General features: G+C 38.4%; 1 protein-coding gene across 1 annotated transcript in view; it reads left to right on the forward strand.

Moving 5' to 3' along the window:
- The window catches only part of LOC105452618 (discoidin domain-containing receptor 2-like), a 76,528-nt gene extending 66,134 nt beyond the window's left edge, over positions 1-10,394 (forward strand). Inside the window, exons 14-17 of the mRNA XM_011693893.1 lie at positions 2,080-2,172; positions 4,583-4,724; positions 9,055-9,204; positions 9,996-10,394. Coding sequence (XP_011692195.1) covers positions 2,080-2,172; positions 4,583-4,724; positions 9,055-9,204; positions 9,996-10,157 — 547 coding nt within the window. The 3' untranslated portion in view covers positions 10,158-10,394. The remainder of the gene's footprint in view (positions 1-2,079; positions 2,173-4,582; positions 4,725-9,054; positions 9,205-9,995) is intronic.
- The last annotated feature ends 5,361 nt before the right edge of the window (positions 10,395-15,755 follow it).

The following is a 15,755-nucleotide window of genomic DNA, read 5'->3' on the forward strand; positions in this document are numbered from 1 at the left end:
GGCCTCCCGCGGGTCGAATGCGACCGTGCAAATTTTTGTTTTATTCTGTCGCCGCGAAGAACGTCAGTTCCAATCAGTCCGGAGGGCGCGTGAAAACGCACGATGACCAGGACTATGCGGAAAGTACTCGAAATACGAGAAATCGGCTGAAAATGAGAGGTGAGCGACGGAGAGGATCATCGGTGCTCGTGACAGGTGTCGGCGAAGCGTGTTTTCCCGCGCGATCGTTTTCAGCTTTCGCGCGAGATGAAGCAGTCGCCGTCGGAGGATCGCGCTTTGTTCCCATCGAGTGCCGCGGAAAATATTGATGTACGGGAATATTCAATCATTCGTGCCTATGCAATGCAAATAGCGCCATTTACTATTTCGCTGTCGCAAAACAACGGTATAATGTCACCGTTGCGTTTTCTAATCTCATCGTTTACAAATTAATACGAATTTGTTTTTTTTCGTAATTCTTAACGCTATGCACGTTACGCATCATTAAGACGCGAAACAGAACTGATGTTTATTACAATAATATACAAGTTGTATTTTCAACAATTTAATTTTTCGAGAGACCGAAAGAAATTAGATCCAAAAAAAAAAGATCCAATCGTTTGCGCGGATCACGCGACGTAGGTGCAACTTCATTATACTGTCGCATTTGAGCAACTTGCGCTTAACTGCCACACCTACCTGCAGCAGTATTCCCCGAAGTGGTTAATTAAATTGCCGACATATGTACTGTCGTTCATAAACGAAATCGTGTTCATTTATTTTCGCGAGTCCGCCGTTTTAACTGCAGTCAGTTTGTCGCACGAGCGAATCCAATATCCAGGACCGAGCTTTCAGTACGGCCGCTTTCTACGCCGGTAACCGAATTGCATTTCGCCGACGTCGCAAATGAAGCTTTAAGAATCGCGACGCTGAGTCGCCCGGAAAATTTTTACACAGATATTGCGCGATATTAAACACGTCGTACGTATTGAGAATGCGCCTCCTGTTTCCCTCAACTGGACTGCATACGGGAATTAAATCCAATTTATGTAATTAACATTCACGCCGTTTCGTATCGTAAAACAATAATATACATAATATATATAATTATCGATATTTTCAGCTAAAGAAAAAACAACTGAAAATTATTATTAATTTAAATAAGGCCAATATTGCGAGATGTATGACGCTGTTTCGATTCAGGAATTACTTTCGTATTATAATGTATGCAGCTCTAACACTCCAATTTTCGAAGCAAACGTTTATTCGGCCAATAAGACAAGAATATATTGACGTATTAACGAATCAAATATGGATTTTCCTTGCAATCCTTTTACATATTATTACTATCGTTTCATACATGTATATACCCACGTTTATGTCGCAACAGCGTTAAGCGTAGGACGACATGCTACCAGTCGAAACGACTCTATCGGCGTACCTCTCGCAGAAATAGCACGCAGAGCCGTTTCGACCGTAAATGGTTTGCATCCCACAAGCGTAAATAGTAAAAACGTAGTACCCAACTACCGTCGTCCTCAGAGAATGCCAACGAATGCGAGCTAACGCTCGATCGTAACTAACGTACGTTTGTCGCACTTTGCCTGATTTTCAAATTCAATTCTGCTGGAAATAGGAATAATACAGAAACACAAGACGGGTACATACTATATGTATATGTACAAACGTAAAGAAGCTTAATATCCTTCAATCTCTTTTGCTACAAAATGGACAAGTGGAAGTGTTACATAAATCTTTATATAGACTGATTGAATATATACTGTATTACTTATTACCAGTATGAAAAAGGTATTTTTTATTATAATAATTTACCATTTCTAGTTATGAAAGATAAAATGTCTGTTTATATAAGGAAGAGAACACGACAAGTTAATTTAGACTCCTTGATTTACTTTGTAAATTAGTTTAAGTAACAGGAATATCTTATTTTACTTCCATCAAAAATTGCTCGACTGAGTTGGTACGGTCGAGTGTCCGCTGTTTGTGGCGTTGCTTGCTACAAACGCCTTTATGTATACTGACGAGTTTCTCCAAGTAAACTTCACGACGTAACCGACCCCCCCGTTCTTCATGTTGCAGTTTCGGCACATTGGTTTACATGGCCACGCAAATAGCATCCGGCATGAAGTATCTTGAGGAAATGGACTTCGTACATCGGGATCTCGCCACAAGGTAAGCGTGCACTGTTTCCCATGCATAAGTTGCTTTGAGAGTTGCTTGCTCATTAATGAACGAGCTGTTGTTTGCCATATTATTGGGTTCCCAGTCTTGAAAGCGAAACTAAATACATGCACCGCAGAGAGTATCCGTCAATTTTCCTTTCCTTCTGACAAGCTTATAACGAGAGCAGAATGCAGACTATGAAATGATGTCCTCGATGAACTAGCCAATTCCTTTTTTTTTCTATTACAACGAATGTAAGAGAGATGATTTCTTAAAATTTTCGAACGTGATGAAACAATCAGATTTTTGATATTTTATAATTTATTAACATTTTTATATATTTGTTTTTAATTTTCATTAATTAAAAAATCGAATTTTTTAATTAATGAAAATTGATAAACATCATACAATGTTCCTTGAATCCATATTTGTGATTATAATTATATATATTTAATTTAAAATAATTACGAGATAAATCGAAATAATACGTTCGATCGTAACATAGCTGTACAGCATTTGTTTGGAAATCCATTGAATTTCTCCAATCTTAATTTCGTTTCCAGACGAACGCTTTAATTTGTCTGCAGTGATTCGCAATGATCGCTAGACGGAATCGTTTCATGCATCGGACAAACAAACAAACAAACAAATGCATACTCTATTCGATCTTTTTGTAAGCGTACGAGAGCATGCCTCTGGGCATTACGACGGGATTGCTTTATTACAGCGGCCGATTGTTTTATCGTCTCATTCCCCTTCCCTATACGTAACGGATTCCACTTGCCCCTAGACCGTGCTTTTCCACCCTCCACGCGATTTGGAAACTCTTGAAACCCGACAGCGCCGGCAGCGCCGGCAGCGCGGCACGACAACCAATATCGTAGAGCTATTAAAAGCAGGAGGGAATGAGATAGGCACGGCCGGAAGGGTTTCGGCCGTGTGTTCGAATTATTAACTCTAATCGTAAACCTTAATTATCATGCCCCGTGGCGCGATCGTTGTCGCAGACAGTAGCGAGGGGTACAAGAAGCTAGACGAAAGGGATGAAATTTATTCGTGATTTATAGAATTGGGTTCAGGGCTAAATTCTAGCGGCGAATGCGGCAACTGGCGAATAGTTCCACTATTAGGAAGTAAGTGGTATGGTTACCGTATGTGAGAATTATGCTAATGGCAGAACGGGAACGAAGTGAAGAATAATGAGTCCAAAATGATAAATCGATTTGTTATTCGCGTCACATAAATCCAAATATTTATATACGTTATACTTTTTTAGAACACTACGAGATTCCTCGTAATTTTGTATAGATATTTAATGTCTTTTGTAATTTTCATTAACTTTTGTAGATGTATCATGCGTACGAAATTATATATGAGCTAGCATAATACATATAGATCCGCGCGATTTCGGAGTGATTCAAAAAAATCGTGAAAGAGCATGATTGCACTTGAATTCCCGGAAGGGAGTGAAAAAACGTTGACGAGCAAGATTTTTACGGTGCCAAAAGTAGAAAAAAACTTGCCGGCAAATCAGGCAGAGCAGACGCAGACGTTGACAACGGGGGTGAAAGTATCCACCGGTGCGCGTAAAATAAAAGCGTCGTGGCAGCTACTAAACCATTCCCTCGTTGCCCCACGAATCACCCCTTTGCCGCGGAGCGCGCTAAACGACGAGGTTTACGCGCAAATCAGCGCGAAACTTGGAACGACCGCCGTTTTCGACATGCTCGCAACGAACCTACCGGTGAGCCGCTTAAATGCGAGAGCTTCCAAGAAGCGATTTTGCGCATCAGTCGTCCACAGCCACCGTATTTTACGAAGAAAATTTATCTGTTAATTATTGAAGAGTTTGTTCTCTAATTATTGCAAAGTATCGTCTGTTTTATCTTCCTCGATTATTTCATAATCTGTTTTATGCTGCGTCTTTGTCTCGTAAATGCGTATTGTATTAAAAGGCCGGAATATATTTATAACTATACAGAGAATTGAACTAAAAAACAAATTAAAATGAAAAATTTTAAACAATTTAAAATCTATTTCCAACTGCAGTACAAGAAAAAATCATAAACTGAAAAACTAGCGTTTAGTTATGCTCGTACGATATTTCGATAAACTACTCTGTTTGTTTTTGATACGGCTGCCACGTGCAGAATATAAAAAATAGAACGCACAAACACATATTCATTTAGCCGTATACTCGATACAAACCAATAGAATATTGCATAGTTGTACAGTTAGCAGAGATCTCATGGCCAGCGTTAATAAAAAGAATGGAAGTGTTAATTTGATCAAAAAAATAATTCTATTGTTTTTCAGCCCAAAATTCGCGAGATGGAAATATTTCGCGATATGTCACGCATGTGTGAGATGAGAAAGGCGCTTCACCGAAATTAAGAGAATATTTTTTAATGTTTTCCAGGAATTGTATAGTGTGTCGCGGATGCACGGTTAAAGTATCTGATTTGGGAAGCGGACGGAGCGCATATGCGGCGGATTACTTCCGTGTCGAAGGACGTCCTCCATTACCGATTCGATGGATGTCATGGGAATCAATGCTAATGGTGAGCGTGCAATGAGAATGCTTACTGTACACTTAAACACTATATATTTTAATTTAATCTCTCATTTTCTCTCTTTCTCCCCCCTGTCGATATTTTTCTCAATGCCTTTGGACATCAGGAGATTTAGCGTTCGGCATAGCTTTCCGCGTGTGTGCTTTTTCCGGAAGCTTCCGATTTAGACGGGGCGCTCGCGCGCGTTAGCGGCAATAAAGATCGGCGATGCGAAAGTTCGATAGAATTATAAATAAAAGAGAGAGAGAGAGAGAGAGAGAGAGAGAGAACAAATCAAATTGGCGCAAACGACTTTTGCTCGTAAACGAGCGAAATAGAAAAGCGAGGGGAGAGGGACAAAACGAGAACGCGTTGGATCGTTTTGATTTCACTCCACGCATGGGTGGGACGCGTCGTTTTGACGAACTACGGTTACGCATCCGCGCGATGAAATTCGGTTTTGCTCGGATGTGTACTTTTTTATATTGTTTTTCACATCCGGAAGTAAAACCTCTAGTCGCCATTATACATATCGCGCATTGCGCCAAGTCGAGGTTTTCGGCTGTCCGTTATAAATGCACATCATCGTTACATACTGCAATGAAAAAAAACATCTCTTATAGATTCACAGATAGAAGCGCGAAATATCGGGAAGATATACTCCGACATTTCACACATGGGTCATCAAAGATCTGTGTATTATAAAATGAGCCGTAAAATGCGTTTTATCAGTGAGATTAACGTACGATACGTTTGCCGATATCGCCATCTTTTAAATGAAATTCGCCAATTATATAATTGGTATTGATACCACGCGCCAAGCCACGTGCGATAAAATTGATTTAGAACTGCAATTGATTACTCTTCTTGTTAATCTGTCCCTTTCATTATGCAAAATGAATCGCATTAGATATTTCTGTTCGACTACATTAAAGGGGAAATAAAGAAATTTCAGTCTGTTATTTATGAAGGGTGAAAGAAAAATCGTCGTGATAAAGCTTAATCCCGTTATTGCCGGATGGAAATTAAGTTTCACGTTTCATTTAATGTATCTTGCCTTTAATTTCGCGATTGTCGCTTGCCAATATCGAATTGTCGATCCGCGAAACCGCTCGACATCAGGCCGATAGAGCTGTCTGCGGTCACGTTGGTATTAGCGAATTGAGCTCTTGTCCCATCGGCGGCGCGCGATACGCGTCATTGAGCTATAAAAGTGCCGGAGAAAATATGCGCGATACACGTTTGGAAATTCATTTTCGATGTTGAGCGGCTTTTTCGGCTTAACCGCTCGACAATCCAAACACAATCGTTCCGCTTCGCAAGCTACGAGCGCGTCGAACATGGCTGTTTCCGCTGGCCGATTACAACGCGGACGACGATGGAAGATACTCGCGTTTACTTTTCGCGAAAATTCGGAAAAATATGTGCCGACTGCCGACCCGGCGCGGAAGGAACGAACTTTTTCTGCCGACGCTTAAAAGTGTTACGAGCGCGCTGTGTCAGTGGAGTAATCGTTCGATAGTCGAACATCGCGCTACAGTCAAATATCGCACTGTAAGCGCTGCGACAGTTCGATAATAGTAATGTATTTAATAATGTAGTACAATTATAATAGTACATTTATTAATTAGTACATTTATTAAATTTGGCCGCATAAAATGTAAGATCAATAATCTAAGATAAATTTAAAAATTGATTGTACAAAGCGGTTTGAATGCGAAATTTCAATTACTGAAAAATTTAACGAATTAATCATTAAACATTCAATCATTTAAGCATATATGAAGATCTGAAAATATAAGGATTATAAACTTGGCTGGTTAATGGCGCAAAATTCCGAAAATACATATCCCTGTGAAACAATTATGCGAAGATAAAAATGATGTAATGAATCGTTAAAACTTTAAAAAATTATAAAGACTATTCTATAAAGATTATTCTTTTATATGTATATTGTTTTAACGTCTAATATAAATTTTTGTTTACGGTTAAGTAACGTTTTATCTGAAAAATTAATTATATACATCAAAGATATTTAATTTTAATATCTATTAACTTTGTATAGATATTTTAACGATGCTCTCTATTCTTTGTCATCATTTGCGGAAATAGTATATTTATTGTACCAGTGTAATGGCAAATTAATATCAAAATGGTGATTCGACGAAACAGAAATGAGGCTGGGAAATATAGTATTGAATAGCTATAGTTGGCGTCGTCATTTCAAACTGACTGCGCCATTAATGTTTCATTATTGCCCATCATTTATCCAGCCTCCGCCATTGTGCCGTGTTAATGAAACGATCCCGTTTCTACGCGACGAAATACGCGCTTCAAAAATTATCCGGGATTAGCGCCGATTTAATGGTTTCATATCGATCTTGCGATCATGGAGATCATTCTTCATAAGAGGGATCACTCGCGTCGAAAGCGTGCAACGCAGAGTTTGTTAAATCGCGACGCGATCATGTTTAATTTACCGCTATCCAGATTATTGACAAGAGTATTAAATAAAACATAACAGTCTTTTTAAAATAAAAAAACATTAATTTATACATTGAGAGAAAAATATTTTGTATTTGTGATTATAATTGCATGGTAAAAGAATTATGGTGAGGAGCACTATTTTTATAGTTATTATTACTATAATGTTAGTAATAATAACCTTATATGTACAGTCCAAATATGACAAAATTTTACTATAAATTATAATAATTTTACATATTAATATAGTAAAATATCAAGATATGTATGAGACAAATATGAAATAAATATTTTTATGCAGTAAATGCAACTGCAATTATAGTAAGTATAACTAATTTCTTAACATTTGCTTACTATTTATATTGTAATAATAAAAAATAAGTAAACAAAAAAATAATAATATCAATTATAATATATAACCATAATACATTGTTAAAGCAGCTATAATTTGCGTGGTTAAATTAATTATAATTTTATAGTTGTCTCCGAAATTCACTATCAATTATAGTTAAATTATTTCAACTATATTTTTTTCTCGGTGTATCACGTATAGAATGTAATAACACTTTTTTTCATTTCTTCTATTGTATCAAACGACGAACGTTAGCTTTATGCACCAACATACATTTCAACATGAACTTTATTGCTATTACTGGTTTATTGCTCGTGGTTAGACCGTGTTATTCATCGCATGCGCGTTACTTAGCTCCAACAATTTGAATTAATGTACGAGTAATGATGCGCATGTAATTTTGTATCGCGCACTTCATAAATAATCGAATCATGTCTTAAGATTCTCCCGACATGCGCAAACTACAAACTCTGCACGCATATGCAATCTTCTCAGCGTATACTACCGGCAGCAGAGATTATGTAATTTAAGTACCTGAGTCGCGATAATTTCACATCAAGTACACAATCGTTTATCGTAAATCGATTCAAAATTACGGTGTTATTATAACAGCAAGAGATCTTTCGCTTGTCTCTCCTTATTAATATTCCATCTTTGTGCCATTTCTGCTCGTTGACTTTTTCCATAACCTCGTAATTCGAAACGTTTGTTTTCGCAATCCTACTTTAAATCTTGTTGATAATAAGTATATAGTTACTCACTTTTTATAATTTATATATATATATATATATATATATATATATATATATATGGAACATTTATCTTCTATACACTTCCTCACAAAACGTTACGGTTGCATAATCGCAGCGTTGATATTAATTAAAACTTGTAGCTACGAAAGCTTTTATATAGTCTGCCATTAATATTTTATCATACAATTATTTTGCTTGACGGGTCATACACATGCCAATGGGAGCGGAAGGTACATCCAACCGTCAATGTGAGGAAAAGAGTAAAATCGTGTAACTGCTTTATGGCGTTCCGCGAAGCTTGGGCTTAACTGAGTTACCCGGTTGAACTTTGGGAAACTCGAAGGCGCATACAGTTTCCATAAATTACTCCTTCACGCTCAAACATTAGGTTTCCGCGTCGAGCAAGTCGCGCTTTTAATTATTTTTGCGGCTTACCAAAAACGGAATATTAACTTGAACGCACATCATAAAAAAAAAAGAATTCGTACTGTTGCAATATTATTTTTTTCAATAAGTAATCTTTATTCAAACGACGCACACGACGTGTAAGAAAAATTACTACCGAATAATTCAATTTCATACGCATTTCAGATGTATTGTACCGTGAAAATAAACTTATCCAATTATATACGAATGCTCGACAAATTCCGAGTGCTCTTAAGCTGCGAAATGTAGTAAATGCTGCCGGAGTTAACGAACGTAACAAACGAACTTTCGTAAAATTTTCTTTGGATGTGTTTACATTATGCAGGGAAGGCACACGTGCAAGGGTGACGTCTGGGCGTTCGCCGTCACGCTGTGGGAAATACTGACGTTCGCGCGGGAGCAGCCCTTCGAGGAGTTTCCGGATCATCGGATAGTGGAGAACGCGACGTACTTTTATCAAGAGGATGAGCGAAGGGTAAGTGCGCGGAGTAATTCTTCGACTTCTTTCCCTCATTGTGTCCGGCGTACTTAATGTAATGAGCGCACTGAGTACTTGATTTTGCGTTGAGTGCCTCACGAAGCTTTCAAGGCTTTGAACGCCGCTATTTATTCCGTCTTTCAGACTTCTGATTACCTTACTTCGTAGATTCTTGCTACGTTCTTTTTTTCCTTTCTTTGCGTAGCTCCTTTCAGGAGCAGTATCCGTACGTATCCGGCTTCTCTGAGACTATAACTGTAGGACAATTAACATCCGTTGAATAAGCAGGCTTAAATAAACGCGCGCGGTGTCGAACATGTAATTATAAAAGTGGGTCGCGAGAGTGTTTCCATGAAAATGGCAGAACTACTTGCTTAGTAATTCATATAATGTAATAAATATTGCGTCGCACACTCGAGTTCCCGTCGCGTTCATTTCCCCAACGTCGAGAGTACTTCAAAACTAACACGCGCACTGTAAGAATTGTTATTCCGCTCTCTCGTTTTGTAGATCGCGAGAGTTTGTTAATATTTACAAACGATTAATTGCGTAACAAATATTGCGATTAATTACCGCGCGTGAAATATTTTTATTACGTCCGTTCCGTTTATTTTCGTAATATCGCGTTAAATTGCAATGAGTCACGAACAATCTGCTTTTTATTTCGGTATAAACCCGAAAATAACCCGTCAACGTATTTATTATGTATTACACACAAAAGGTTCAATTCACGATATATACATAATTGATGACGTTAGAATCGACTTGCGTTTATTTTTGTCGCACAGATGATACTGCCACTGCCAAAAAACTGTCCCAAAGAGATCTACGATCTGATGCGCGAGTGTTGGCAGAGGAACGACGTCGACCGGCCAAACTTTCGCGAGATCCATCTGTTCCTGCAACGAAAAAATCTCGGTTACAAGCCCGGTGAGTCGAACGATACTTGATATAGAGAACTGGAAGGCTGGAACCTCATCCGGCTTTCTATGATCGGCGAATTAAACGGCAATTGGTGGAACTGCCCTTCATCGACCAAGCTAGACCAAGTCAGACCAAGTTAGTACCTAGGGTGACGATCCATAAATCGGCTATAACGAACGTAAACGGTTTGTGTGATGGCATGGTCGGATGCGTCCACCGTGTCGATGATATCGATATGGCACTTACGTGCGAGAAGAAGACGTAGGAGTTCACGAGCTCAGAACTTTCCACGGTTCACGACATTAATAATATCGCGGTTTTTTTTTCGGCCGTCGCCATAGGTATGAGTACATCGCTGTGAATAGCGCTGTGAATTTAATCGATAACAGGTACGAACTGCACAAATCACTGTTCGCCGTAAACGCAAACTGTCCGTGTGCAAACTACGAAGACACTGTCTATACAAAATTCGCTTTTCTATAATGATTCCTTTGCACGAATCAAAACTGCAGACCATTGTTGCTGCGAACAGATCGACATTCATCTCGCCGAGATACGCACAGTCTAACGATGCGCAGTGCTTGACAATAGAACGTTAATTTCTTTTTTAAATTAAAAAAAAACACTATTTTTTCAATTAGCAAGATTTTTGTACATATCATTTGATTAACATATCAAATTTGGAAATTTATAATTATTATACACGCTTAATTAACGTGATAGGTAACTCGATCTTCCGGCTTGTTCTCGTGCAACTTCTTCTCGTTTTTTTTCTCTTCTTTCGTTCGTTATCCTTATATCAATTGCCTACAGAAGTTACGCGTTGACCAAAACGGATAGCCCCGCGATAATGATGACCGAGTCTCCACGGCCTGCACCGTATCCCGACGCTCGTGCAATTGAAATGGATAGATTATGATTTTGATCCGTGGCATTCGATACGAAATGGAACGTCACTAGTGCTGGCAATACGAGGGGAGCACGTTCGATAAATCGCACATACGCTGTTCCGAAATTGATACTGTCAGCAAACAAGCTTATGATATTCCCGCCGTAACGGCACTCGTGTCACGTTCGGGATATACGTGGATCGGACTCGAAAATCGCGCGTTGTACGTAACATTTCCGCCGACGAATAACGTAGTCATTTCTAAACTTCAATTCTTGAAATTGAAAAAAAAAAGAGCGGACCTCTATTCAAGATCGAAGTCCGCCGACTTTCGCGATGGGAATACGTTATCCGTTCTCGGGCCTTTTATATGTCGGTTTCATAAACGTGTTTTACGAAAAAAAAACTTGTTTTCCCCCTCAAAAAAATATAGATCCATATATATATATTATATATATATATATATATATACACACGTATACATATACCGTTTATAAGACAATTAAGCGAGTTGTTGGTTTTTAGGAAAGCAAAATTTATGAGCGTATACGACCGAGTCGATTGTAATAATTAATGTGTTTAGGATGATGTTTAATGAAACTACTTTTACTCTCTGCTGCATTTTATTTCCCAGGCTATCGTTCGAGAAGACAAATGTAAAGACAAGCTAATTATCGTTCATCCAACCGTTTAATTGCACGACCAATATCCCTCCCTCCAATTCACTCGGACGACGATTTCTCGTTAACTTTTTAATTGAACACTCGCCACAGTGGTGCGCAGAAAGAATTATACGGACGTCGCTTCAAGGAGCTTATCAATGCACAAAAAAATTTATGAAATGGGTTAAGAGGAACATTCTGTAAAATTAATCATTGCGCCGTACAAGAAGCATTTTTTCCGAGGAGTACGGGAAAAGGAGTAATCTTAAGCCGCGTTAAGTTTGCGTTAAGTTCCCTTAAACTACTCTTAAGCTTAAGATGCGCTTAGCCGAAGTGCATAAATGTTTGACAATACCATTAGAGGTTGCAGTATAAATTCATATAAAGTGTGTAAAGAATGTTGAAGAGAGGATTAATCGACAATGTAAATTATTAGATCATTCTAAGACCGGCGTTCTATTGGCGGTCGTATCGCATAATCGTTTTAGAAAAACGTTAACTTTATCGATACACAAAACTTCTCTCGTGCCCCCGTTGCTCGTTGACTTCGGCGAAAGCCGAATGTATAAGACGGACGTATCGTGATTCTAGGAGGAAAAGAGAAAAGGAGCACATGTGACCTGACGTTAAGTTTATAGTGTGAAATAGAGAGACGGGCGATTTACCCGGTAAATGTTTTTGCTTCGTTTGACACGCATTAGAATTCTTTTCGGTTTTCTAAATGCTCATTTGATATAATATGCGCTTAATTATGCTTTTTTGACGATAAAATTTCTGAGATTATCATTTACTCTCTGAATTTCTTTTTGTCTCTCCACTCGAATCGATACACATATTCCTGCAGCGGTAAAAATACATTTCCAGGTAAATGGCTATCGTTAATATGGAATACTGAAAGACTTATATACTTGTTAGAATGGTTCTGTACGTGTAGCGAAAGAGAGGAAAACAATAGTTGTGCGAAACACGACAGAGAGATATTCCGACGTTCAAAAACTTGTACGTCGCGTAAATTCCGATACGTTGTTCTATAGGTACCTTGCCTCGCGCAGGCTAAAAGAGACTCATGCTCGTGATCTGTAAGATAATTAAGAGTAGAACATATAAGCGATGAATGTGTACGATTAAACAATTATGGAAAACGATTCTCGTTCCTTTTTATCCATGTCGTGTTCTTCGCGGGATTTACTTTAAGATTTATATCTCAGAAGTGAGACAAGTTAAAAAGATTTATATTTAATCTCAGATAAATACGTGAATATTTAGCAGTAGTTATTCAGCAGTAAATATACTTTTTAACCTTTATATCTTCTAATAATGGTTTTGTTTGTTTCTTTTATTTTTCCTTTCTCATTATCCAGAAAAGGCTAACTAAAAATTAAAGATTATTTGTGTCAAGATTTAAGTGTCTGCAAAAACCGACAACGACAAATATACACGATGGATGAAGAACGTTTTATATAATTTTATATCATTTCGTTCAATTAATTGTGTTTTGCTTGATTAATTGTCAAAATGAGAGGTTTCTAATATTGTCGTGACGTTGATGACTTAATATATATGAAGTTAAGGATCTCTTAAGGATTACTGCCACTGCGTTAGCGAAACGAATATATCGAGTGATATCCATCGCGACCCTTTAATTCGAGGTTCAGCGATCAATACTTTGTTGAATTATCTTAATTCTTTATATACCCATGTTTAATCTTTCAAATGTATGTAAGCGGTATGATTGCCAGGAAATCCGAACGTTCGATCCTGCAGGATTCGCGGATGTCTTTTACAGGGCCGATGTATATATAATTACTTGGGAGAATATATGATGTAGTGATAATTTTAGACTGAAGCTTCCTGTACGATCGAATGTGATTCAAGCTATGTTATACATTATACTTCTTCCTACAAAAAGAAATGTAAAATTAGAATCTTCCGCGTACATAGCTTTTTGTATCTCGGTCAATTTTATTCACTCGAATAGAAGGTTCCATAAAATACATGGATTTACATCGTGGATTAATATTTAACGGAAATGTAGCGACTTATTTTATATAAAAGGGAAACGTACTTTAAATAATACTTTAAATGATATAAACATATCTTTCTGACAGATCTATCATAATTATCATTGGAAATTCGACATATCGAATACATATCGTCTCTATTTACTTCGAAAGAAATTGTAATTGATTTTAACAAGTCAATTTACAACGGCAGTTCTTTCTGTAGGAAGCGTTCACTTTGACGTTCAGAGAAACCCGTAAGTGTGAAAATCATTGTAGATTATTACGTAATCGAATCAACTCCGCCGACTAGTTATTCTCAAGCATAGCGATAATCTATTATATTTAAAAGCGGACGGAAAAGAAAAACAACACTTTGTACAATTTTTAATAACGAAACTCTAACTGTTGTAAATGCGTCGACTCCGATCTCGTATTATACGTTTCTTCTAACGGGCGCGTCGGCGAGATGGTCGAAAGTGAATCAGGCCGCTGGAAAATCAAGATTCCTCCCACTGCGGAAGCCCCGCCCTTAAATCACGCACAGTGATATTTACAAACTGATATACAGCGTAATTATTAAGATACTTTAAATAGTACGAGGGTAAGCAAGATTTGTAACGAAGAGAGTGAGAAGAGGCGTTTGCAAAAATTTGTACAATGAGATTTTATACCGTCACGAAGCTCTCTCTCCGACGAAACACGTCGCTTTAATCGCCTAATACGTAACACAATTTCAATGCATCGACCAATATGTCGAGGAAGACAATATCGCGAAATGTGCTTCGGCAGTGGTACGAAATACGATTCAATGAGAAAAGAACTTTACCATTTCTCTGGCGAGCGAAAAAGATTTACACAATTTATTCGGGCATCGCTCGAGCGTATCCACGTTCGCCTGCAGTCTGATTTTCGTTGAACAACGCGCGTTCTCTCTTTTACCAGCTCAAACGAGCTCTATTTTTCATGCGTACGCAGCCAATGGCAGCGGCCCGATCGCGTACTCGCCTCTCGCCGTTAGACGCAAACAAAAGTCGAAACTCGGACGCTTCCCCGAGTACACGCGGATTCCGCGTTTGCCGATGGAATTTAATATCTGCTGCCTTCGTTACGAAACACACGGCCGGTGCTTTTTTTTCCACCCTTTTCCCTCACTCGTTCGCCTCATCCCTCCACTATTCATTCTTCGCGCTCGTTTCTCAATGCGATCGAGGAGGTATCAGTCGTCGGGAGAGAGAGACACGATCTTTTGCTTAAAATACGCGATAGAATCGAACGAGATGGAGCGGCATTACAAATCGAATTAAATTCCTACATCGCGTTTATATCGCGTTGTTGCATCGGATGCCAATTTCGAATTCTTTGATCTCAGGTAACCACACTGACATAGGTACGCGAATAAAATGCGTACGAGAAAAAATTTAATGATTAATAACTTCTTGCTAAAGATTTTTTCTACAAATCTTTTGTGAATAAATGAAAATCTATACTGTTTTGCAGCATCACGTAAAATTTAATGCAAAAAAGTGATTAGTGTAATCCATGAATTTAATGTTTCTGTGATTTTACTTTTCAAATATTCGCGTAAGCGTGAGCTCGTTTTTGATTTCTCAAAATCTTATTTGTTATTTGAAACATTGTGCGATGTGAAGCGATGCTTTTATTGATTTCGTGTAGAGAACTCGTCATATATCTCCAGTTCACGCTCGTCTATCATATTACCTGTGTCTGTCGAATAATTTACGTAAAGAGCGTGCTCGTGTTCTCTCTCTCTCTCTCTCTCCCCCCCCCCTCCTTTATCTCCCTCTCCTCCCCCTTTCTCCCCCCCCCTCTCTCTCTCGTCCACGACAGCCTTTAGACAAATAAATATCGTCGTTCCAGGCTGCTAGACATGCACGGCGCAACGGCACACGCCAATCTCTGCGTGCAAATATAAACGGCGAAATGGGTTGTAAATAAGCAGACTGCGTACAGCGGCTAGTATAGGGCCAGTTATCTATTGTTATTGGCGGACATATTGACTATTGTACGCGATCAGACGTACCTTTCCGACTGTCCCTCTCTTCCCTTGCG

Source organism: Wasmannia auropunctata, unplaced genomic scaffold (assembly GCF_000956235.1).
Source record: "Wasmannia auropunctata unplaced genomic scaffold, wasmannia.A_1.0 LD336027.1, whole genome shotgun sequence".
Lineage (NCBI taxonomy): Eukaryota > Metazoa > Arthropoda > Insecta > Hymenoptera > Formicidae > Wasmannia > Wasmannia auropunctata.